We start from the raw sequence: 27,634 nt of genomic DNA on the forward strand, positions 1-27,634 counted from the left end.
TTAGGCGTCGAGCACCGTCAATGCAGCCATAGAGTTAACTGAGACACTATTATGGTGGAGGATTTTGGTAGCAACTTGTTGGTTCCTTTTTATTTATTTTCCTTAGACATTGACACATTTTTAAAACGATATCTCGATTCTTGGCAGGAGCATATCGATAACCTTTGGGGATACAAAGTATCACGATATATCACCATTTCGATATTTTGTCACACCCCTACTAGGCATGTGCATGTATGATATTCTGACCATATGATAACCTTATGCGAAAATTCCACGGTATCACGGTATTTCGATTACAGCTCTAAAATATGTTCCTTTAAAATATCTGTGTTAAAAAGAAGAAAGAAAAAAATCCACTTAACAGGATTTTTATTATCAAAACACATTAACAAATTGGAACGCAAGTACCATAATTTTCGTACTATAAGCAGCTACTTTTTTCCTTCATTTTGAATCCTGTGGCTTATGGTCCATTGCAACTTATTTGTTGATTTATTTTGGCTAATAGGTAACACTTTATTTAAAAGTGGCGTCATAAGACTGTAATAAGACCGTCATAATTATGACATGACATTATCATGGGCATAACTGAATGCTTATGACAGATGTCATTAAGTGTCATCCGGCAAATTATGTAATTAACTCCATTTATATCCAGCTTAGATGTTTTACATCCATTCAAAAGTGAGATAATTTGCCGGAAAATACTAAATGACATCTCTTATAGGCATTTATTAATGCTCATGACAGTGTCAGCCTGCCATGTCATAATTTTGGCAGTCTTATGGCACCACTGTCATATAAATTGTTACCAAATACCATAACTTGCAATCAAGGAAGCAACTGGAACAGTAACTGAAGAAATAATTAGCACAGAGCATGAATTTTGATTGGTGTTTACATGTGTAGTGCTGCAGTGCATGCTAGGAGGCATGTTGGACAACAACAGTGTTGACAGCAGTTGGCAGCAGAGGTTCACTGTCTCCCCCAAGGGAGCAATGATGGCCAAATGAAGTGTCTTGAAGCAATGACGCTTGCAGCTAATTGGTTCAAAGCTTCATAGTGGTTCATTTCGTCTCATGATGGTCTTTTTTGGTGTAAATATCGCATAATACAGTGAGGACAGCTGTGGTGTATAGTCCAGTGCGGCTTATCTATGAACAAATGCTGTTTTTGGTGGGTGGCGGCTTATTGTCAGGTGCGCTTTATAGTGCAAAAATTACGGTATAATGTTAAGTTAAAATGAATTTGAAAAATAACAAAATATTCTAAATAAAATTAAAATAAATGGAGTCCTTTGGGTGAGCCTAAACCCAATGCCCAGCTCAACATTATTACCATCAGAGCAAAAATAATTAAATTATTTTCCATGAAAAGCACGTGTGTATGACTCGTATCATGATTACATTATACCCACACTGCCAGAGAGAAAAAAACACGTTTTACCACCTCGAGACACAGTAAACATTGTTGTATTGTAACTGTACTAATGCAAGGTTTGAGCTATTTTTTTTTTAAGCGACAGCACACTTTTGCTTCTCCTTGTTGACATTTTATAGATCAAATATTGTTCAGCAGTTTCATTTCAATGGATTAAATTGAAGGTTAAAGGATACGTCAGCCCTTTTCCTCATCCTGCTTATTATGTTTCCTGCCATCATTCTCATCCTCTTTCACAAAGATGCCATTCTTGAGGCTTTTTTATTTTCATGCCGCATCTCGCTTATTGTGTCAGCTTGACCTCGCTATGCTGTCTCTGCGAAGGACGCTGACTGGGGCAATTTGGAGGGTGGGTTGAGGGCGATAAAAGGTGCAACGCAGGGATATGAGACACTTTAATGTAGTTGCATTGTTTTTACGTGTAGAGAAAGTGTCACAAAAGGCAGCATTGTCCGTGCGGGGTGAGAAGCGGTGACATGTTTTCGTGCCGAATGAATGAAAGGAGCCATTCACTTCATGACACAATGCAAAGCTTACAATGATGCTCTATTTCTGTGGATTCATGTCAATTTTCACTCCTCTTTTTGAGGCTAGAAAGCAAAAAAAGTACTTTAATTTACACAGCATTGCATTCACAATCCAATGAGATCTTGATGAAAAAAAGTGGTGCTAGTGCTCACTTGTGAGATCTATTTATTATAGACCTATTTGTCAGTTATAATAGTTTACAGTTCAGTTGAGGACCCCTTCTGCAGTAGCTCTGTACAATAGCCAAGTTGGTGGATCCCAATGTGACTTTGTATCATTGGTCTCTTCTGCCACACTGTGGCGAGTGACGGTGCAACTTTTCACATTTCCGATTGGCCTCACTATTTTGCTGTCCTTTATAAACTCCTAACTTGTTGTCTTGTTATTCATTTGTTTTTATGAAAAAAAAATTCTCAATGTAGTCCTTGAATGGTTCTTGGTGTTTGCTCGCGATTATGTATTATTCCAATTATATGAATGAATTAACAGTTAAATAGGAGTTCCAATTTTGTAATTCAGCTATGTTATACTGTTAATTGAGCTCTATAGTGGAAATTAGGCAGTTGCAAATTAATAGTTATGACTAAGAATACCATTAATACACAAGAAATTAATGCAAAACAAATTCCCTTTTGACACCCCCCCCCCCCCCCCAATAAAATTAGTCTGTGACATCAAAACACTCCTGTAGCCCACTGTCTGTAGTAAACACCTCAAAGTTGGCCCCCCATCAGAGGCAAATTTATAGAAAATGTATGTAATTCGTTTGTGCTAGGTATGTGCTGGGAAAAAAATCTGCTTGTGCTGCTGTCGTTTTTCAGATATTTGCAATTCTTTTTAGGGTCAATCTGAGGTCAACCAGCCCGCTTTTTGATCAAAAATTGTGTCAATCGTTTGTGCTACGTTTGTGCAGTTATCGAGATATTGAGATTTTAATTTCGAGTGATTACCTCATGCAGCCCCCCATTTATTGCAAAATGGACCCGAAATGGTGCCATTCATTTATGCTACGTTTGTGCTGTGAAAATTTTCATGTGTGCTGCTATTCTTTTATCGATGGTTTGTACCGTCTCTCTCAATAACAGAGGGGTGTGCCAAAAGCGAGTGCAAACGTAGCACAAACAAATGGCACTCCTTTGAGCCCATTTACCATATTAATTTATATAATTAGTATTAATAGAGATATTAATTTCGAGTGATAACGTGACTCGCAGTTATTAAGTTCGTATGCTAATTCGTTAGCCGCGACGCTACGGAAATGCTGCGATTAACGTCATCACTCGAAATTAATATCTCTATAAAACGATAGCAGCACAAACTAAATTTTTTTACAGCACAAAGAGCACAAACGTAGCATAAACGAATGGCACAATTTTGGGTCCATTTTGCAATAAATAGGGGGCTGCTTGACTTCGTCACTCAAAATGAATATCTCAAACAATAGCAGCACAAATGTGCTGTAAATAGGGGGCTGCGTGACGTTATCACTAGAAATTAATATCTCAATATCTCAAAATCGATAGCAGCACAAACGTGGCAGAAACAATTTGCACGATTTTTTGCCATTTTTAATCAAAATGGAAGCCTAGTTGACCTCAGATTGACCTATAAAAAAATTAATATCTCAAAAACGTTAGCAGCACAAAGTTTTTTTTTTTTTCAGCATAATCGAGCGCAAACCTAGCACAAACGAATTATATGATTTTTCTATAAATTTGAGTCCGATGGGGGGCCAACTTCACAGAGGTGTCATAAACCTAAATTTTTATTCCTTGTTGTTCGCCTACTGTTCCACCAGTGGCCTGCTGGTGGCCTCATGGTGCATTGTGTGCGAGTTTGTGCACATTTAGGTTGCCTTCAAGGGGCGATCATAAATACAAAGCAAACCATTTACCCAAAAACTAATTACTAAACTAATACATTGGTTTTTCCTACCATCTTATGCCTCACTTTGCTCTTAGTTTGCGGTCACAGTACCCTCAATCCCCCTCCCTGTAAGATCGGTGTCAAAGACAGCACGTGTTCAAAAGGTAAAAATAAAATGAAAATATCTTGGCCGATATGAATCACTCGGGTCGTGGCAACGCTGAATAACAACAAAACATAAACACGTACACACTTCAGACAGTACTCTTCTTGTTTGTGTGTCAATGTGACCCTTTGAAAGTTTTTTTTTTTTTTTTTTTCAAGGTAAAAGGAATGCAAAGGTCAACAACAGTTTTAATTTTAATTGAAATTTTTTCTAGTTTTACAGAGCAGCAGGGTTAACTTATGATTTAGAATGAGCCATTTAAAATTGTAAAACCTTTCAATGGTGTTTGTGTCAGTTTGTGTGTCATTAATAAAGAACAGAATCAGAAAATCTGATATTTTGGCTTTGTTGTTCTTTTATGATTTAATCCCAGGGCTTTAAAGTGCCTGTGGCAGCATAAAAAAAATATTAAATAGCATTATTATGTGAATTAGAATCATATTTTGAGACCATTCGACTGTATACAACAATTTGGTAAAGCGCAGATGACAAGAAATTAGTCTTTTAATCTGCCGTTTAGCCCTGTCTGTCTTTATAGCGCTCTAGCGTCCCCAGCTGGAGGATGACGTCGGCAGGGTCACGATTTCCTCTGATATAGAATTCAGCCCATTGAGGGGGAATCATTCAGAAAGAGGAAAATGCGACAGAGAGAGCAGCAAAATGTCATTGATTCAATCTCTCTACTCCAATATTTTTACAGGATATTCTTTTTATCCAAGTTTTTATCTTAGTATTTTTCCCCACCTGCTAATTAAATGGTGTGGTCATGACAAATAACTGTGTTGTGCTAAATGGATTATGAAATATTCAAAATGTATTTATTCAGTACTACATGGCAAAATAAGTTTATAATGGTGAAACACCCCCCCCCCCCCCCCCCCCCCCCGATATTTTATGCCACTGGAGTTAGTCCGGCTTTTGTCATTTCCCTGCCGCGGCTTCGGAGACGGAGGAAAGAGCGTAAACAAAACCGCAGGCGTGACAGCTAGCTGACATGCTATCGCGAACAGAGCGGCGTTTCAAAGTTTTATTCCCGCCTTTCAAAGCATAAAATCACACAAAACTATCCTGGCTCATGTCACACGGCGTCAGGGTTGTCGATTGTCTTTACCGATCGGCAACCCGCTCGGCGACAGGCAAGTCACATCTTGCCGTTCCCCTGCTACGGGCAGCAGAGCTCGTTTGTCGGGGAAGCAGCTGAAGAATGACCGGACAAACCGACCGACGTCGGAGAAGCGTGTAGCTGCCCGAGCCCAACCCGAGGATGGTGGTCTATTGCCGGGCACACTAAGAGAGTAGAGGGGGCTGGAAGTCTGGACGGTATGGAGAACCGCACGAGCATAACCCGAGTATTGCGTTCTCCCGGCGGGCACGCGAAGAGGACTGAGGGGAGTGTGCGACAAGCCGTCGGCCAAGTAGTCAGTGGACAAGGAGGATTGTCGACCCCAAAATGCAAGCCACCTCTGGATTAAAATGTGTGCCATGATCCCAGTGTTTGACATAATGCAAAACACGATGTTTACTCACTTCCTTGTAAGTCCAATGATCCCACAGTTGTCGGACTTGTTTTGGCCAATTTCGGGGTGAACGGGAACTTTTTGAAACCCAAAAAGGCTTACAAGTCTCTCCATGGCGCAGCAACAAAACCCTGCAGCACATTTGACTGGCGTGACGTGAACAATAAATGAATTAATCCGCAAAATCAGCTGAATGCGCAGTCCATCTGCATAATATAAAGCAATGCTGTATTGTGAGATGCTGACCCGTGTGACGTCACATTCGCATTCTTCGTCAATCCAGGAATTCACTCATTTTTATGGCTCGGTATTAAAAAAATTGAATATATAAATCGATCGCTTCCATACACATCTAAGCGGTCCATTTTATTCAGGAGCATAAAATACCGCGTAAAATATGAAATAAACATGCTTTTTGCTATAATAGGCACTTTAACATCTTTCAAAGTACTTCTTTTTTAAGTACTTTATTCGTTCCTTGAAACAAATGTATCTGCATTCAACAGTTCATGCAGGTGCACAGGAATTGCAGTTTGTGGCTTTCTGCTTTCGGGTTTCATGATTGGTGGATCTGAAATTTGCAGTAGAGGGCCAGTGAGCTTTTAGAGTGAGAGAGGAAGAGAGTGAGTGAGTGAGGGAGGGAAAGAGGGAGGGCAACTTCATGGAAAGGTCTGTGCACTTGTTAAGCTGGCTAGTTTTGTGTTTGTGGTCCTAAGAGATGCTTTCTTCCTCCTTTGGCCCCTAAACGGGCACCTTTTTTGGGGTGGGGGGCATGGACTTTCTGTGCGACCCGGGCGTCATGGCGCCCATCCTGGTGGTGACGGTGCATTTTCTAACCGTGGCCGGCTTTTGGTTCTACCGCCGACATCGTCGTCAGCGACTCCTTGCACCTGTCACTTTTCACGGAGGTAATAACTGCCCCAACAGGAAGGAGGGAAGTAGATATTATCATATTCGACATGAGCACCACGTGCTTCCTGTTGAGACTCCACCCACTTTTTTATTTCACCAAGTGTCATGCGTGTATGTGCATGTAGAAATCCATTAGCGCTTAATTAGCTTTTAAGTTGCACGTAGCACCCTGCTAGCAGATTTTAACACGTACAGTAGCATTAGCTAACGTGCGACTGTGTCACTGTTCTATTTTAAAGGCAGACGTGTTGTTTCTCCTGTTACAGTAAAAACACAGCGTACAAGAATTTCCTTGTGCTCCGAGGCCATATTTGGATCCAAACTGATGCCACACTTTATCAGACGTTTTGTTAAACCGCTAGATGCCTTCCCCGTGAGCTCTTGATGAAAGTGGACCACCAGTAAGCCACTTCTGTGTATGTGTGTTTTCTTGTCAGACTTGGCCACAGCATTCAGCACATCTGCATTGACTGATGAGATCATATTAGAACAAAAAGTATCATTGCTCTGTTTTTACAACTATGACTGTTTTTGTTTGTTTACGACCCTAATATTGTTGTGCCTCTGGGCTCTATACTAGGCCCCTTGTTGTATTTGCTTGACCTTTAATGATCTCATTTGTGACTTCCTCATGGGCTTGTTTCCCTCCTCACTAAATACAACATCTAAACTTTAATTGTGTTTGGTTATATGGTCCCCCATTTCCAGCACTTGCCCGGAATTTCCAGCTCGGGTCACATTGCAAGCTTAGTGTCTTAATCCCATTTGGGATTTGTTGCTTTTGCTTGAGACACGCGACTGATTTGATCTGTTTGCAATGTGATTGGCCCTTGTGGTAGCTGAGTACCTGGGCATGGGAGGTGAAACTCATGCTTAACTCTGATTGTGGTTGTTGCGTGCAGCAAAATTGGATTGAGGGCTGTGTGGTTACATTGCATGGTGCAGGTGTACCTAATGTTGTGGTCTAGAGATGTAGACGGACGTAAATGGCAGTCATCAGAGGAGTGTAATGGATGTATGGATCCTTTCGTTACTCCTCAAATAAATATACATACATAACATAACCTACACATAAGCTAAACAGCATGGAAACTCTTAAAACTGTTATTATGCAATTAGTAATGTTGTAATCGCTTGTATGAAAAAAAAAACTGTAAAAAGTTTGTATATAAATTCAATAGTTTTATACTGCTTAATTTATTGGTGGATTTGAAGAACAGGCACTCAAAAAGACACTATCATTGGCATACAGGCCAATCAAAAGTCACTTTTAAAGACCCATTCATATTAATGATAGCTAATTAGAAAACATAAAAGCTCTGAGACACAGCCCTGGGGTACACCAACATAACAGCAGACAATAACTTTTTTTTCTGTTCTTTTTTTCTTTTTAACCTGCCCTGTTCAGCTGCTGCGGCTTGCCACGTAGAATGGAGATCTGAGTGTCCAATTGGTCTGAACAGTTTTGATGTATTACATGGGAGTATGACATACTCCCATTGTGACCATACAACGTTCCTCGTTTATTAGGAGAAAGCAGCAAACAGGAAAGGGTTATGAGGGAACAGAAGAAAAGAAGGAGAGACCGAAGAAGCAAAACAACAAGAAATACATTGAACGCCTACACTAATTATGGATATGTTGGTGCTATCGTTAGCTAGTTCTATTTCCGGTTGACACTATGTGGGGGGCCTAATGATCATGGAAGGAGGGAGTGAGGGGTCTGCATGTGATAGTCCCGCAGACTAGTGAGGATGCCGGACCCTTATCCAGCACACCGAGGGGTGGGAAAGCCAGCGCAGCACATCCCTCCTCTCACAGCCCAGTAAAGGGGCCGGCGTCATCCCACCAGGATCCAGGGTCCGCGTCCCCATCAACCGGACAGCAGACAGTAACTTTAATTTGTCAAGAATCAGCATGAATATCTTTCTAAAGATTGATTTTCTGTATACCCAATTAACTCATTTACTCCCAGCCATTTTCTCCGGAGCAAGGCCCTTCACTCCCGGCGGTTTTACTGGATTTTGACTGATTTGGCAAGGCCCAAAGAAAATTCTGTTCTATTGCTATATAAACATGGAACCCACCAAAAGAAAGATTAGACTCTCTTCTTTTAGCAGAAAAAAAAGTTAGTTCATATCTTTTTCCATTCTTTAGAAATCAGCATTTAATAAATAGCTTAGTTTCAGCAATTTTCCAATTTCTGATGAAAAAAAGAGTAATTGAGCTTTTTGTGAAAGCATCCATTTCAAACATAACTTTGACACAGCTATTTTTCACTAATGTGACGCCCCAAACATCAGAATGTTTTCGGTCAACAAAATAACAAACAACAAGACAAATAGAGCTTTTGATCGCAGAGTAACAATTTATTTACACATAACTAAACTATTGAACTGTTGAACTATTTGTGCACATAACAACGGGGAAGGCTCTCGGCTCCTTCCGTGGCTAATCTGATGAGTCTGGCTCAAGATCGGTCTCACTTTTTTCGTCATCTTCATCCTTGGTTTCAACCTTGGGCTAAGGAGTAACGCAATGTGAGCTCTGCAGAACGCGTGTGGAACCTGACGCTGTTGTGGACGTCACCGTCTGTCTCATCAAGATGATTTTTTTTTATCCTTCTTTGACGATGGTTTCGTTTTCTTTTCAAAACACTCCTCCAGTGTTGTTTGCATTTTTTTCCCTGATCGTGCTCCACATTTTTCTCCAATTCTCACACGTCTTCACAAGATCCCTCCAACTTTCGTTTCCTGACTATTTTTCTTCTTCTTTTCTTGGCCCGAGATGAGTTCTTACCAAATGCGCTACTGACCTTCAGTGGCCCGTTTTATTGCTTTAAAATGGGTTTTGAGCTTTGTGTATTGTATCTTAGATACATAGGAACCTATACAGTGCCTTGCAAAAGTATTCGGCCCCCTTGAACCTTGCAACCTTTCGCCACATTTCAGGCTTCAAACATAAAGATACAGTGCTGCTCAAAAGTTTGTGAACCCCCTCAACATTTTGGAATTTTCTATTATTTCAACCTGATTTCCTAATCAATCAATTCAGTAGTTTTTTTTTTGTTTTTTTAACAGTTGTGTTGTCGAGACTAAATTAAAAAGAGTTTTCATCAACTGATGTAGGTGCAAAATTGAACTGTTTGGTCACAACCAAAACCGCCATGTCTGGCAAAAAGTCAACACTGCATACCACCAAAAGAACCTTCTCCCAACAGTGAAGCATGGAGGTGGGAATGTCAAGATCTGGGCTTGCTTTTCATCCTCAGGACCTGGACAACTCCACATAGTCCAGGGAATCATGAATTCTGAGGAATATTGTCAAATCCTAGAACATAACCTGACGCCATCTGTTTTGAAGTTCAAGCTTGGCAGAAGGTGGATCATGCAACATGATAATGATCCAAAGCATTCCAGCAATACAACCAAGGAATGGCTGAAAAAGAAGAAGATTCGTGTTCTGGACTGGCCCAGTCAAAGTCCTGACCTAAATCCCATTGAAATGCTGTGGCGGGACCTGAAGCGAGCAGTTCATGCCAGACGCCCATCAAACCTCTCTCAACTGACTGCGTTCTGCAAGGAAGAATGGGCAAAAATCCCCCAAAGTAGATGTGAGAGGCTGATTAGTCACTACAGAAACCGTTTGGTTGAGGTAATCTCTGCAAAAGGAGGCGCAATATCCTATTAACTGAAGGGGTTCACATACTTTTGCACACATGATATCTGAGTTTTTCTTAAATCAACCACTTTTGTTAAATAAAGAATGACAATATAACTATTTCTTTTGTTTCAGTCCATTATTTGGAATGTCAGTATTGTGGATTTGGGTATAACTTAACATTTAATAAGGTTATTTTAGTTTTTTTTACAAAAAATCTGACCATCGCTGTGGGGTTCACAAACTTTCGAGCAGCACTGTATAACATTTTAATTTTTTGTCAAGAATCAACAACAAGTGGGACACAATCGTGAAGTGGAACAACATTTATTGGATAATTTAAACTTTTTTAACAAATAAAAAACTGAAAAGTGGGGCGTGCAATATTATTCGGCCCCCTTGCGTTAATACTTTGTAGCGCCACCTTTTGCTCCAATTACAGCTGCAAGTCGCTTGGGGTATGTTTCTATCAGTTTTGCACATCGAGAGACTGACATTCTTGCCCATTCTTCCTTGCAAAACAGCTCGAGCTCAGTGAGGTTGGATGGAGAGTGTTGGTGAACAGCAGTCTTCAGCTCTTTCCACAGATTCTCGATTGGATTCAGGTCTGGACTTTGACTTGGCCATTCTAACACCTGGATACATTTATTTTTGAACCATTCCATTGTAGATTTGGCTTTATGTTTTGGATCGTTGTCCTGTTGGAAGATAAATCTCTGTCCCAGTCTCAGGTCTTGTGCAGATACCAACAGATTTTCTTCCAGAATGTTCAGGTATTTGGCTGCATCCATCTTCCCGTCAATTTTAACCATCTTCCCTGTCCCTGCTGAAGAAAAGCAGGCCCAAACCATGATGCTGCCACCACCATGTTTGACAGTGGGGATGGTGTGTTCAGGGTGATGAGCTGTGTTGCTTTTACGCCAAACATATCGTTTTGCATTGTGGCCAAAAGTTCAATTTTGGTTTCATCTGACCAGAGCACCTTCTTCCACATGTTTGGTGTGTCTCCCAGGTGGCTTGTGGCAAACTTTAAACGAGACTTTTTATGGATATCTTTGAGAAATGGCTTTCTTCTTGCCACTCTTCCATAAAGGCCAGATTTGTGCAGTGTACGACTGATTGTTGTCCTATGGACAGACTCTCCCACATCAGCTGTAGATCTCTGCAGTTCATCCAGAGTGATCATGGGCCTCTTGGCTGCATCTCTGATCAGTTTTCTCCTTTTTGAGAAGAAAGTTTGGAAGGACGGCCGGGTCTTGGTAGATTTGCAGTGGTCTGATGCTCCTTCCATTTCAATATGATGGCTTGCACAGTGCTCCTTGAGATGTTTAAAGCTTGGGAAATCTTTTTGTATCCAAATCCGGCTTTAAACTTCTCCACAACAGTATCTCGGACCTGCCTGGTGTGTTCCTTGGTTTTCATAATGCTCTCTGCACTTTAAACAGAACCCTGAGACTATCACAGAGCAGGTGCATTTATACGGAGACTTGATTACACACAGGTGGATTCTATTTATCATCATCGGTCATTTAGGACAACATTGGATCATTCAGAGATCCTCACTGAACTTCTGGAGTGAGTTTGCTGCACTGAAAGTAAAGGGGCCGAATAATAGTGCACGCCCCACTTTTCAGTTTTTTATTTGTTAAAAAAGTTTAAATTATCCAATAAATGTTGTTCCACTTCACGATTGTGTCCCACTTGTTGTTGATTCTTGACAAAAAAATTAAAGTTCCTATCTTTATGTTTGAAGCCTGAAATGTGGCGAAAGGTTGCAAGATTCAAGGGGGCCGAATACTTTTGCAAGGCACTGTAGATGCCTCTTGTAAAAAAAAAAAAAAAAAAAAAAAAAAAAAAAAAAAAAACGCTTTTTGGGAGCAAATTAGTTAAGTGTCCTGTATGTACACAGTAAAATTTAATCAATTTACCATATTTTCATGACCATTAGGCACACCTAAAAGTCAAACATTTTCTTCAAAATGGACGGTGCACCAATGCGCCCAAAAATGTGGTGAGCCTATTGTGTCTACCTAGTACCAAAATGTGTCTCTGACTGAGCGATTTTTGAATAGGCAGCCTTAAGTGAGAGTGGCATGAGAACCTTACTAGAACTACCAAGGGAGGATCAGTTGAAACAAATCACTGTTATACCCTGAGAAGGGTCATCTGACTCTCATCAGCATATCTTTTATGAGCATTGAGGTCCTTATTAGTCATTCCCATTTACACTCGCAAAACCACAGGGTTGGATTGCTCCATTTAGCATCTTGAGTGTTTGCTGGGCTGCCTTGGCTTTGTCAGACAGTGGCAAGCAATCGGGCGGTCAACCTTTTTACGTATGTTTTAGTGTTTGGTAATTGCTCAGTACGGTTTTCTAATGGGATCGAATTGTGCACGATTTGACAAATTGGGACTATATCTGAGCACTTTGGACCGTCTGACATTATAGCATTGAGACAGAACAGCTGTCTCAATCTCTCTGAATAATCAGTTGCACTATTTCTTGTATGTATGGAGCTATAATTGTCATATTGCTGATGGTGGATGGCTGATGATGCACAACACAAGTCATTTTTTCCACAAAAAAGCAATTTATTCAATAAAGAAACATGTGAAAAAGACAACAAAAGAAACTATATACAAAGGATGGTGTAATAAAAAAACAAAACATTTTTTTATTTGGTGACATATGACACTTCACCCTTTTCCCGGGGCTAGGTGTTGGAGGTTGTTGCCGAAGCAATTTTTCCTTCTGCGCCCTCTTTGCGCCCACATGAGAGTGAGCCATTTCCTTTGCAAGACCCACCAAGATGTCCACCCGTCTCTCTTGCCTTCCGGTGCATGCCTGATAGAACACATATGCATTCAGTGCTGCATATTGTAGAGCACAGCGACTGGCCATCTCTGTGTTCCTCAGTGTTTGAGAAAGCCAAGGGAGCCCTGGATTTACAAATTTTCCAGATGCTAATTGCAGCTATCCAGAGTGAAGTCGTCTAGGCAGCGACTCCACAGGACTGTGTAGGGGGGTGGTCTGCTTGATTGCTTGTTTGAGTGGTCTATTTGACAAAGCCAAGTAGTCAGTTTGGTATCGGGGTCATCTGACGGCCCTCTGGTCTTTCTTTATAGCCAAGAAACCCCGGTACTTCCAGTGTTTTAAAGGGAGAAGGTTGCTTGTGATTGGGGGCGTGCCCCCAGTAGCTATAAAGTTCCAGTGTGTACGTTACGCTAAACAACATTGGGAAAGGATTAAAAGAACCTGACAAGTTTGATGGAGACCTAGCCCAGCTGTTCAAATAGGATACGGAAGATAAGGACTTTGATGGAGTTTTGGATTGATTAGGATTGATGTGAGTACTTTGTTCTTTAATAAAGTACCATTGAACAAAAAAAAAAAATACACTAGCATGCATGCTAGTGTATATTTTTCATGCACCCAATAATGCGGTGCGCCTTGTGGTTGCGAAAATACAGTACTAATAGATTTAGTGTAAAATGCACTCACGTGGGGGTGGAGCATGCGCATTGGATGTAAGGCTAATTGGAGGTGTGGACACTATTCAGACGGGATGGGAAGACTTGCATTTAAAGTTAGGGAAGTGTGAAAGTGAAATAGGAGAAGATGACATAATTCCAGGAAGACTGGAGGAAGAAGGGCGAGTGAGGGAGATTAGTGCGAGAGGAGTGCTAATCTGAGTTTCTCCGGCGTGTGTCTGCTTAACGTTAGATGGATACCAGACGGGAAGTGGATGGGAAAACGGAGGCGCTCAGGCTTTAGTGTGAAAGTTAGAGCGTCATCAGATTATGTCACTTCCTGTTTTGACTTTACATCCATGGTCCTTGCTGACTCTCAGGTGGGAGCAAAAGAATCACTGAGTACAGTTCACAATTGAGTAATGATGCCTTGCAATGTTAGTCTGGTCATGATGGTGGTTGTATTTGGAAAATCCAAGATTTTCTTTTAGGTGGTATTTGTCGTTCAGGGTTTGCAAATCACTGCCTTAAAGCCTTTTAATGACATTACTTCCTGTTTTGACTCAGCATCCACAGCCTGTGCTGACTAGCTTCTCTGATGCTTGGCTCCGTTTAAGTTCAAACATGAGACAGCAAAATTTCCTCCTGCGGGGAGTGACGTTGGAAAGCAAAGAGGCAAGGTGGAGCTTCTAGGGAGTCAAGGACTGTGATTGGATGCCAGCTTCTAAAATTAGGAGCAATTATAGGCTTGGCTCAATTGAGGGCTGGTCGTGAAGGCTGAGACTGAGGGTAAAAAGAGGCTAAAACACAAGAGATTTAAACAGTGACATTTGGTGTAAAAATAGAACTTTGTCACAGAAAGACGCAAAAAGATGAGGAAGTACTGTGCAGAATGATCTCTGCAGAGGGAATGGGGAAGGAGGGCGGGGAAAGTGAAGTCACTGAGCTGAGAGGAGTGGCCAGAAGACAGGAGGCACCCATACACAACACGTGTTTAGAACGGGACACAAGCACAGTGCCGATCGGGCCGGGGTGACATGGCGGGAGAGGACGGCTGAGGGGGATTTAGAGGGTGCCGGCTGGGGGGCGGATCAGGACCAGCTGCTACACTTTGCCGCAGACTATGTGGCCAGACTACAGGAATGAGTCTCTACTCAACGCGCACCTGTACTCGCTCATGTGTTGTGCAGGTCAGTGTTTGTAATAGTTTAACTGTTGCTGTCTGTCAGAAAGAAAGCATGTGTGTTATAGTTTATGAGAGATTGCGGGTGAATGTACTACAGGTGTATGTTTTGTGCTTGTGCATACAAGTGGATGTGAAAAAGAAGTTGTATGAATGAGTGTGAGAGAGGGTGTGACAATGTGTGAGTACGTGTGAACAATAGTGCCCTGTTGTGGTCTACAAGAGTGCCAATGTGTGCCTGTTACTTCCACATTGTGATGCTGCACACACAATAATGTGATATGATATAGTTATAGCACATGCGTGTGTGAGAGACTCATGTAAAAGCATATTTGCTTTCAGCTGAGCCACCCGGTTAGCAGGTTTTGGAAGCAAGGCGTGTTCCAGTGTTGTGAAACTATGTCGCAAGCGCTTGTCGAAATACGCTCATTCTATGTGTAAACTCAGCACTGTGCATATTTGTGTGTAAGTATGGCATACGTTCACTTTAAGTGGAGGTTTGTAACCTACTTAATCCACAATCAAACATCCTCTTGCTCAGAATTCTGCAGGTGAAGGTCTTAGAGTTTAGTGTGGGTTTGTAAGAGTGTGTGTGCAAGTGTGCGCTTGAGGAGGAAGTCATAACGCCTCTCTCCACGTGGCTCGGTGTTCTGTCTCCGTGGCAACAGCTAAACACCTGTTACACCGTCAGAGTGTTGTTTCCACATATTCCGCTCAAGCATGGAAACATCCATCCATGATTTTTTTAGCTTGTGAATTAAAGCATTACTGTACGTAGGAACCCCTTAGTTTAGAATGATGTCACCTTTTCCAAACAGTCAATTTTCAAAGACCTCAATTGAAACGGGCCAAAAAACATAAAAATATGTTTTGAAAGTAAAGCTGTTGCGTAAAAGGTGTTGCACTAACATCAGGAATGAAGTAACTGACGTATGACTTGCTCCCAAGTGGAATGATGTCAAATGGAGGCATAGAGGAGGAAAATGGTTTCCATTAGTGTGTTCGAGGGAGAGGAGTTATTGTTTGCGGTGGGAGAGTGGAAGCAGTAGATAAGGCATTGGCTTCTATTCTCAGTACAAATGCATCACCCCTATGGACCGTGATGGGCGTCTTGGAACAGCATTGACCAGTGTGACCAAACATGACACAGACCTCCACCAAGGCCTCATAATTCTGTTTTGGATCAGTGCAAGATTGTAGTCCTTCACGGCTATTTTTCAACCACACACTTGTCTGCATTTTAGTTGACCTAACAGTGTGTACAAATTAAACAATGGGGTTCCTGGCATTGACCCCTGAGGAACTCCAAATGTCATACATGCAAAGCAATTTGATTGGAGATGCAGTCACCAATTTTTGAAGGCGCTAAAATCCCAGTTTGGATCAGCGCAAAATTGAATCATTCACATATTCACAGTAGTTGAGACCTTTCATCAGCAAAATATTGGAACGAAAAAGCATAAAAGTAAGAACTGATTTGTGTAAATAAAAGAATTACTAATAGATACAAAATTATTATATACAATATAGTTTCTCTCACATAGATCACCACATCAATAGAATAATAGACATAAAGATGATATGCTACTTCAATAAAGAAGACACATAAAATAAAATGATACATTAAATATGATTATAAACATGGCTAGAGTAATTACTTTTTGTTTTCTAAAGATGTACGAATAACAAACGAGGAAAAGAGTTACATCAAAAATAACTACAGTCTTAAATGAAATAAAGAATACTTTTAAGTAATAATAATTTTAAAAAACTTGATGGTTAATTTTAGAGCTGGGAATCTTTGGGCACCTAACGATTCGATTACGATTACGATTCAGAGGCTCCGATTCGATTATAAAACGATTATTGATGCACCCCCACCTCCTTTTTTTTTTTTTTTTTTTTAAATTAAATGTTTTGTACATTAGTTCCAAAATTGTTCAAAAATCCTCTCAGGCTAAACCAAACTACTATTTCAGTATCAAATTAACAGATAGCAGTAAACAAATATACAAAAATAACAGTAAATAAAAAACTCCAGTCCCCATTCTGTAACAGCAGCTTTAAACTACATTCAATTAATTTAATGTTGTGAATCAATCAGGTTGTTTCATCCATGTGAAATGAGCACGAGAGGGCAGTGTATCCACCCAAATCAATAAAACTAAATGCAAACACTTTCAAACCATTACAACGCCACTTTAATGGTAACAAATACGTTTTTCTAATCAAATTACTCGAATTAATCGATTAATCGTTGCAGCACCATTTGAAATCCTGAGGCTTATAGTCCAGTGCGGCTTCTTTGTTGATTTGGGTTAATAGGTAAGACTTTTTTTTGACCACGTCATCATAAGACTGTCATAAGACTATCATAATTATGTCATGACACTGTCATGAGCATTAATGAATGCTTGTGACAGATGTCATTTAGTGTCATCTGGCGTAATCATGACATGACACTGTCATGAGCATTTAGTGTCATCTGGCAAAAGAATTCATTAATGCCCATGACAGTGTCATGTCATAATTATGATGGTCTTATGACAGTCTTATGACGCTGCTGTCGGATAAATTGTTACTGGTTAATATTTTTGGTGTAAATATTCCGTAATACAGTGAGGACAGCTGCAGCTTATAGTTCAGTGTGGCTTATCTATGAACAAATGCCGTTTACGTGTCAAATTTTGTGTGTGGCGGCTTATAGTCAGGTGTGCCTTATAGTCTGAAAATTACATTATATATAGGAGTATACATTTTTTAATTACAGCTCATTTTAGTATTTGTATTTTTGTATAGTTCATTCATTTTAAATAACCAAATTTTTGCCTAATTCATCTTGAGGCAAATTAAAGTACAACAACATTACAGTAATATCAAATTTAACCATAGCAACATTTCATGTCCCTCACAAATTAGCTAGTCAGAAATAATCCCCGTCTGAATTTGCAAGCTTTCAAGCTGCTTGATTTCTGAGTGGTCACCACTGGATATGTGACCTCATGTTGTGCTTGAGTCTTATGCGTCACTTTGAAACGTAGACACTCCAATGAGCTACTCAAGCTTGTGAGCAAAAACAATTACTGTCCATTATCCAAATGCAAGCTCTTCCCAAATCCCATTCGTTTACCAGAAAAGATGTTGGCGCTTGTTTCTCGACTGAGGGGAAACTCCAACACAGTCGAAATGAAAGCGATTGTTTTGGGTGATGTCATTCACTCTCCTCCTACTTTGGTTTCTTGCAGATGAGCGTGACAGAGTACAGAAGAAGACCTTCACAAAGTGGGTCAACAAGCATCTCATCAAGGTATAGTCATTCCTGCACTTGACAGTTTTATCATTGTGGTTTATGTTATACTCGTTCCGAAATGTATGAAGACATTTACTGTTGTTACGTTTTGTTATTTTTCTAAACAACGGTGACATTTAATTCTTGTCAAAGGGGAAATTTAAGATTTTAGCTTGATCCAGAATGAATTACATTTAGGTGCCACTGTATAGGTCATTGTTAACATTTTCAATCATTCAATGATACCGACAGCTGGTAACAGCACTTCAACACATGCTGTGCTGTTTGTGCTACAGCTGTGAAAGGCCGTCTGTAACCTTGTAACATGCAGACAAACACACACACACGGTCGTGAGGAACGGAATGAAGGGCGTCCGTGTCACATGACTCAGGAACGAGGCGTCTATCTGACCCCATAACTGTAAACTGTGAGGCAACTGCGTCGACAGCGGCCGCTGGCACACGCTCTGTAATTCAATATCAATGTGCAAATGTGGGTCACCGACCACCAAACAGCATGTGGGATGACTGTGTTTTAACTTACAGTAGTACGCACTGATTGTTAGGATGTTCCTATGGATTTCCCCCTCCCGTTTATATGTGGCGGAAAACCCTCAGATGACTTGAAGTTCCGCACAGAAACCCCCAATTTGGCCAAATTTCAAAATTGTGCGAGATGCATGTGTGATACATTATTGGAAAGCTTAAAATCTCTATTTTCTGGGGAAGACACATTATGAACAGGAGGGCATTTTTGACACCTTAAAAGTCAAATCAGGTGAGTGAAAAATTTTCAGACCTTTGAAATTTTCTTTAAGCTTCTCATTTAAAAAAAAAAGGTTTTGGACACCCATCCTGGTTCATAATAAATAACGAACACTTCAAGATGATCCCCCTTTGTCAACTCATGTCTTTGATAATCAATATGCATGCACTAAAACATGTGGATGGATGTACAATAATAAAGGAAAATGGTGTGTGAGTAAATGTAGATTTCATTTAGCCCAGTTTTATTTTGTAAATAAACATGGCTAAACAGGGAATTAGCTGTATAGGCAGGGGTGCACATATTTTTTTTGCCCAGGTTCTCAGAGGAGGACCTGGAGATGTGACTTGGTCCTCATTGAGCTTGAGAGCCGGCCCGCCTGATGCGATAAAATTATGACAAGCTTTACTTAGAGCCAATTAGCTTTAATTATAGCTTTATATTAACAATTAATGCTTGATTAACATCAACTGACACAACAAAATTGCCATTACTTTGAAGTGAAATGTAAAGAAATAAACATAAAAACCCCAATTCAAAATAAAGGACATTATGCGGCTCCCACATTAACTCCAAGCCTTTGTAAAAGTGGGATGTCCTCCTCATAAGACCTCATTGAACGTGCATGTTTAGCTTTGTAAAATGTGAGCAAAAACACGTTTGTCAGTGCATGGTGCTGTTCGTAATTACCTTTATTCCGCCACTTGTCCATTGGGCGAGTGGGAGTGAGTCTGACATCGATAATTTGCTTAACTGCCACCTGCTCTGTTTTTTTTGTGCTTTTCAAAGTTTGGTTGGCTGAAATTCTTTGACCCTGCATAAAATGCGCAGCTCTTATCAGCGACATTGGGATTCTCACGGCACATTTTGTACCGCATTTCCGTGCGAGCATCATTTGCTTCTAGCCATGGTACCTCCTGCAGCCACTTTTCAGCAAAAGTCCTTTTTTTCGGTAGCTCCGGTGACGTCTCTGTCGTCTGTCTGTCTTTTGACGGGGGTGGGCGAACACGGAAATAATTACTCAGTGGGGCCTGTCTCTTCGACATTTTGAGAAGTTATTTTCTCGTGTCCGCCGCAAAAACTGGTCAGCCATCGGTACGCAAAAGCGCATGGAAGCCGTTGAAGGCCAGCGCGTTTGTCTACGTCCAGTAAGCATGCGCGCATGCGGACCACTTATGTGCACCCCTGTGTATAGGTAATAAGTTTACTGCATTCGGTTTTTGATTTGGCTTGATTTTAATCTGTGCAAAGAACAAACATTTCCAGGGGAATTTTAGGGTTTAAATTCCAATACCATAATATTTTAATTTTAGCAGTGGGGTTTTAAAATATTTTTTCAATTATGATTAAAGAATGTGAATGTGAGATACTGATGATAAAATGCTCCATATGCATAAAGGGAACACATAAATGTGAGTACATAACTAGGGCTGCAGCTATCGATTATTTTAGTAGTTGATTAATCGATGAACTAGTTAGTTCGAATAGTCGAGTAATCAAATAAGGAACATGAAAAATTAAAATACAGTGGTACCTCTACATACGATCGCTTCGACACACGAACTTTTCGACATCCGACGTAAAATTTGACTCGCCATTTGTTTCTACATCCGACGACATGCTCGAAATACGACGACAATGGCAGCACCGCAAACGAATGCACGGCGGATTTTCTTGTGTGACAAATCAACACATGTTTCAGAAAAGGTTGGTACAGGTGGTGAAACAAGGAAAAAGTTGAAGCTTACCTTCTAAATGAAGATGCAAATGACAGAAAAATATGAGCGTAGGGTGGGCATCCGTGAAATGGCTCAACAATACATCTCCACTTTCCTCCTCCAACCATCGTTCGCCAGTCTTTATAAGTTAAGCTGACAATTCTTATTGTGTTAACATCTCCAGAGAAACCGCCAGCTTCGCCACGTTTTCATCATTTCTTTCACAACTTATTCAACACAAAACGCCTGCTGTCTGCCGCAATTGACGATGTTCTCAAGAAAGCATTGAAAGCGAAAGTAAACTTTCACCCGCTCCCCTCCCTCTTTGTCACGTCAGCGCCGCGGTGCCTTCAGGTACAGAAAAAAACGTCCGCCTTATTAGAACCCGTTTCGTTACACTATTACAGGAATTATTATTATTATTATTATATTATTAATCCGATTTTTAGTTATTATTTTTTTGTTTTGCTATATGTAATTGCCATTTGTAATAGTACCAGCAGTATTTTTTAAGGATTTAGTGCAGGTTTTTGGGCTGTGGAACGAATTAATGGAATTATAATGTATTCCTATGGGAAAATCCTGCTCGACATACGACCATTTCGACTTACAAACAAGCTCCTGGAACGGATTAACTTCGTATGTAGAGGTACCACTGTACCTGAGCTCAATCTCAAAAGGTATTAAAAAATAAATAAGGATATATGTACAACAAAAGAACAATGGCTAACTTGCATAGCAAAAGTCCGCTAGCTTAAATGCTATAAAACACTAACTTTAAAAAAAAAAAAAAAAAAATTTTACCATGTTCTTATCAGATGGATCAGACACATATTCCCACAAAAAAACGGCTAAATATACCTATAAACTAAATTACGAATGCATTAAAAAAAAACATTAGCTCATACAAAAACTTGGCTTATGTTGGTCTGAACACGGAGCAGCTGGATTCAGCTATGTGAAATGAGGCAGACCAGAGGGCAGCGTATCCACCCAAAATCAATGAAACTAAACGCGAACTTTCAAAATAAACCTTTACAATGCCACCTTAATTAAACGAATACTCGTAGCAGAAAAATTTAATTTGAATCTTGTTTTCTAATCGAATACTCGAGTTAATTAATCATTGCAGCACTATACATAACTATTTATTGTATTTAGCCTTGAAGCCTAGGACCGAGGCTTTATGATTTAAGCATCTCATGTATCTAATACATCAATACCATCCCTTCATAAGCAATCCAAATGGCAACAAGGGTCGAAAAGATAATGGACAGAATGCTAGTCAGTTAGCCTGCTGTGTCCATAATTCTGGTGCTAGCGTTAGACTGCCATGTATGTCTTTTTGTGGATTTCCGGTAACTCAAGGTGAGAGCATGAGAGAGCATAATTAGAGACACCATGATTTTAACGAGATATTATCACGTACTTAGTTGTGAATGGCCACAGTCGAACTATATGGGGATTTTATGGGTGAAACACGGTAATATAACAAGGGTGGCGATGCAGAAGTCACAGACAACAAGGAGTTGTCTAGATTTTCTCTTTACAACATTTACCCTATCAAACATTTGTTTTTTTCAATGCTTCTTTGTTTGGATCGATTATTCATCTAAAATATCGGGGAAAATGCGACAGTAACAAAAAACAAAAAACAAAAAAAAACACAATTACCTATTTACAATATTTTTCAGACCTGAGTATAAGTCGCACCAGCCATAAAATGCGCAACAAAGAGGAAAAAAACATAAGTCGCACCGGAGTTTGTCGCATTTTTGGGGGAAATTTACTTGATAAAATCCAACACATAGAACAGATATGTCATCTTGAAAGGCAATTTAAAATAAAAATACAATAGAGAACAACACACTGAATACATGTACAGTATGATAATGTTACATGATGCATGAACAACAAAATGTGAATGTGGCCGGTACGTTAACGTAACAAAGCTTTTAAGAGTTATTCAGATAACTATAGCATAATGAACACGCTAAGAAAGTTTACCAAACCATCAGTGTCACTCTAAAACACCCAAATAACATGTGAAATGATATAATAATGTGTTCATAATTTCACACATAAGTTGCTCTAGAGCAGGGGTCCCCAAACTTTTTCCTGTGAGGGCCACATAACTTTTCCCTTCTCTAATGAGGGGCCAGGGTCAGTTTGTAACAGAAAAGATGTGACGATTGCAGGAGTGCCTATATGTAAAAATGTATTGTTTTTCAGAAAGCCACAATCAAATAACCCTTTCTGGATTCTTTACGGAGCAAAAGTCAATAAAATAAAAATAATAATATAATATAACACTATTAATTAAATGGATAATAACCAAATAACCCTCTCTGGGTTCTTCACAGAAAAAAGCCAGGAAATAAATAAAACTATTGAGAAAAAAATATCCGGCCCGTGGGCCGTAATTTGGGGACCCCTGCTCTAGAGTATAAGTCGCACCCCCAGCCAAACTATGATAAAAAATGAATTATAGTCCGAAAAATACGGTACAGACAGTATTTTTTTCATTGTGACATAATTTGTTTAAAAGTTTAAAATATGAGAGTGAATACTGTTTTAAATAGTTTTTTTTTAAAACAACTAAATATTAGACATCAATTAATGATTCCGAGCAAAAAATATTTCGAATAATAAATATAATTACTTACCTTTTTTTTATAGCTGAGTTGAAACAAAAGCGGTTGCGCAGTCTCTGTAAACGGGGGTCTCCAGGGTAAAACGGACAAATTAAAAATAGTTCGTGGGCATAATGCACCATGAAATTGCTATGGCAGCATATAGACATATTGTTCTATCAAACACAACAGTAAAATATAGCAGTTTATTTTAAAGAGGGGTGCAAGAGCAGAAACTGCTTTTTCAGCCTTCTCTGTGTTTTCCGCCACATTATATTTTTTGTATTGACAGACTATATGGACTAAAAGAGGAAGGTATTAAAGGTACTGACTGTATTGATTCAGGCGGGGAATTTTTTTATTTTTAAATTGTAAAAAATTGCACGTTTGAGCTTATTTGGCACTTAAACTGACAAAATAAAAGCATAACCATCCCGTACATTGAATCTACTTTTTAATAAAATGGAATATTAAGAAAACAAACAGCAAAAGACTATAGAAACTCCTCTAAAGTTAACAGGCGAGTGAGCAGGCGATATTAAGTAAACAGAGCTGGCTGCCCTCCACCTTCCTTCTGAGTGACATCATTCTCTGTAGTTTGCTCTGTGTGTTATAAGCATACACACCCTTGAATATTTCAGCTGCACAGGTGTGTGTACAGTGTAAACTCTCAAAGCTAATTTGGGAGTATGCACACACAAATGCACACGTAAAAATCCCGTAGATACAGTGCTGGCCAAAAATATAGGTGCCCCTGGAATTCTGTCAGATAATGCTCAATTTCTCTCAGAAAGTCATTGCAATTACAAATGCCTTAGTAGTAATATCTTCATTTATTTTGCTTGCAATGAAAAACGCAAAAGAGAATGGGGGAAAAAAAAAAAAAAAAAAAAACTCCAAAAATGGTTCGGACAAAAGTATTGGCAGCCTCAGCCTAATACTTTGTAGCACAACCTTTAGACAAAATAACTGCGAACAACCCCTTCCGGTATACATCAGTGAGTTTCTTACAATGGTCTAAAATTTCAGCACAGCATTCTTCTTTGGCCAACTGTTCCAGGTCTCTGAGATTTGAAGGGTGCCTTCTCCAAACTACCATTTTCAGATCTCTCCACAGGTGTAGCATGGGATTCAGGTCTGGACTCAGTGCTTGCCACTTTAAAAGTCTCCAGTGCTTTCTCTCAACCCATTTTTCTAGTGCTTTTTGAAGTGTGTTTTGGGTCACTGTCCTGCTGGAAGACCCGTGACCTCTGAGGGAGACCCAGCTTTCTCACACTGGGCCCTACATTATGCTGCAAAATTTGTTGGTAGTCTTCAGACTTCATCATGCCATGCACACAGTCAAGCAGTCCAGTGCCAGAGGTAGCAAAGCAACCCCAAAACATCAGGGAACCTCCGCTATGTTTGACTGTGGGGACCATCTTCTTTTCTTTGAAGGCCTTGATTTTTTCCCCCTGTAAACTATGTTGATGCCTTTTCCCAAAAAAGCTCTACTTTTGTTTCATCTGACCAGAGAACATTCTTCTAAAAGGTTTTTGGCTTTCTCAGGTAAGTTTTGGCGAACCCCAGCCTAGCTTTTTAATGTCTCTGGGTCAGAAGTGGGGTCTTCCTGAGTATCCTAGCATTGAGTCCCTTTTCATTCAGACGCCGACGGATAGTACGGTTTGGCACTGTTGTACCCTCGGACTCCAGGACAGCTTGAATTTGTGTGGATGTAAGTGGAAGCTCTTTATCCACCATCCGCATAATCTTTCGTTGAAGTCTCTCGTTAGTTTTTCCTTTCCGTCCACATCGAGAGAGATTAGCCACCGTGCCATGGGCTTTACACTTATTGATCACACTGCACACGGTAGACACAGGAACATTCAGGTCTTTGGAGATGGACTTGTAGCCTTGAGATTGCCCGTGCTTCCTCACAATTTTGCTTCTCAAGTCCTCAGACAGTTCTTGGGTCTTCTTTCTATTCTCCATGCTCAATGTAGTACACACAAGGACACAGGACAGAGGTTGAGTCAACTTTAGTCCATTTTAACTGGCTGCACGTGAGATTTAGTTATTGCCACCACCTGTTATGTGCCACAGGTAAGTAACAGGTGCTGTTAATTACACAAATTAGAGAAGCGTCATATGATTTTTGAAAGGGTGCCAATGCTTTTGTCCGGCCTATTTTTGGAGTTTTGTGTAAAATGATAATGATTTAATTTTTTTCCCCATTCTCTTTTGTGTTTTTTCATTGCGAGCAAAATAAATGAATATTTTACTACCAAAGCATTTGTAACTGCAATCATTTTCTAGAAGACATTGAGCATTATCTGACAGAATTGCAGGGGTGCCAATACTTTTGGCCAGCACTGTAGTAATTAGGAAATTGTTTCAATCCTACTAAAATTGCTGAAAAAGCTAAGTGACTAATCGGGGGCAATAAAAGTGACAACAGACAATTAAATAACATTTTCCACAAGCCATAAAAGACAATTTCGTATCCGTTCAAATATCTTAAAAGTGGTCCAGATCTTGTTAGGAACGTTCCAGTAAGCTGCTGCTGAAACTCCTGTCAGTCCTGACAATAAAACTCATTTATCCCTATCGGTAACATCGTGGTCCCCCGACTTCCAAGTTAAATTCGTTTCATGACAAATCTTGTAATTTGGCAGAGTAATATATCATTATCTGATATCTTACAAAATTGCTTTTAATGCAATGAAAAGGTCAGTATCATATAACGTAATCAATTTTGTATCATAATGTGATATTTTTCACATAAAAAAGGACACAAGTACCTGCAGTGTAAAGAATTGCCTAGGTTTGTTTTACCGAATGCTCAATTGAACGTTAAGCATGTTATAAATGACTAGTTTATCACATTTAAACATTGAATTGATTACATTAAAATTTTAAATCATACTAAGAAATGACATCGCTATGGTGTTAATAATATGTTAAAATGTGAAACATTAAAACGTGAAACTTTATAATGGGAAGTTTTGTTTAATTGCTAAATGTATGACTTTAACATGGCATTTATCACACTAGAATATGAAATCAATCACCCTAAAATACTTAATTTTGGTCAAAACGTTTATGACGTTACAATGCAAAACAATTTTTTTTTCCTGATGTTGTAGTTTGAAATCGAGTGCAGTCCACCGTAGCAAAAAAAAAAAAGCTCTATCCCCCTCCTTTGGTAAAAAGTGTAACTTCAGCTTTCTATTTGGAGAACTGCCGCACAACTACAGTAAGACAGACAACTCCCAGTGACACAGGTCGACATGTCCTTGCTTGCAGTACTAGCTTGTATTTAATACTTGATGACACAATTGCTTTTGCCGAGTCAGCCCACGTCCTCCATTCCCGCAAGTGTCAGTGTCATGGCGACAGCTGTTGCCCTGCTCTTTGTTGCTACGCCGACCGATGTGCCGTGCATTTAGTGCTTGGAACTTCACGTGGGAATTACTCGACCTAATCAGCCGCTTAATAATAGAATAAAGACTGTTTGGGAATAACGACTTCAATTTCGTGAGATAAATATTGGAATTGAAGTCGTAAAAGTAGGTCACTTTCTGTCCTGTCATTCCTGCAGGTGAGGAAGCACATTACGGACCTCTATGAGGACCTAAGAGATGGACACAACCTCATCTCCTTACTGGAGGTTCTCTCTGGTGTCTCCCTGGTAAGGATGTAATACACGCACTCATGCAATCTCATACACATGCACACTATCATATCATATTTCACGCTGTCCGGCTAGCTCACACGTTATACACTTCTCTGATATCACACCTGTAAGACCAGAGGTGTGAAACTTTTTTCTTTTCTTTCTTTTTCTAAGTTACAGTCCACATTATAGTTAGGGTTTCCTTCAGAGGCCTATTATGTCTGCCACCCCTTATAAATACCGTGATGAGCAGAAGTATTTGCACCCCTTGTGATTTTGCACCCACCTAGAAAATAGATAGAAGTCTAAAATTTCAATCATAGATGCATTTCCACTCATAGACTTAATCTAAAAAAAACAATTTTTAAAATAATTTATTTGTAATTTACTGGGGTTCATAAGTATTAGTAGCCCTGAGAATCAGCAATAATTATGACTCTAAAAGGAATGTCAGTCTACCTTAAAAAAAAAAAAAGGCAACCTTTAACCCATGAGTAACCACCCACCCATTACCCCTTTGAGCTCAATATTGTCACCCTGTGCACCCCACAGTCAGTCACAATCCAGCTGCTACCATGGGCAAGACCAGAGAGCTATCAAAAGACACCAGAGAAAAAAAATTGAGCTCCACAATGCTGGAAAAGCCTATGGGACAATTGGAAATCAGCGTGGTGAGAACAAATCAACAGTTGCAGCAATTTTTAGAAAATGGAAAGGGCTAAACATGACTGGTAATCTAACTCGGACTGGGGCTCTGTGTAAAATCTCTCCTCGTGGGGCATCACTCATGATGAGAAAAGTGAGGGCTCAGCATAGAACTACACGGC

At 39.9% G+C, this 27,634-nt stretch overlaps 1 protein-coding gene across 7 annotated transcripts in view; it reads left to right on the forward strand.

Moving 5' to 3' along the window:
- macf1a (microtubule actin crosslinking factor 1a) overlaps positions 1-27,634 on the forward strand; it is a 319,162-nt gene that overhangs the window by 101,614 nt on the left and 189,914 nt on the right. For 5 of the 7 annotated variants that reach the window (XM_057828763.1, XM_057828754.1, XM_057828757.1 and 2 more), the window contains 2 exons: positions 17,992-18,053; positions 26,733-26,822. In XM_057828763.1, coding sequence (XP_057684746.1) covers positions 17,992-18,053; positions 26,733-26,822 — 152 coding nt within the window. Of the gene's footprint in view, positions 1-6,192; positions 6,429-14,667; positions 14,754-17,991; positions 18,054-26,732; positions 26,823-27,634 lie in introns of those variants that run through there. The other 2 variants (XM_057828756.1, XM_057828759.1) reach the window with 2 other exon arrangements.

Source organism: Corythoichthys intestinalis, chromosome 22 (assembly GCF_030265065.1).
Source record: "Corythoichthys intestinalis isolate RoL2023-P3 chromosome 22, ASM3026506v1, whole genome shotgun sequence".
Taxonomy (NCBI): Eukaryota; Metazoa; Chordata; class Actinopteri; order Syngnathiformes; family Syngnathidae; genus Corythoichthys; species Corythoichthys intestinalis.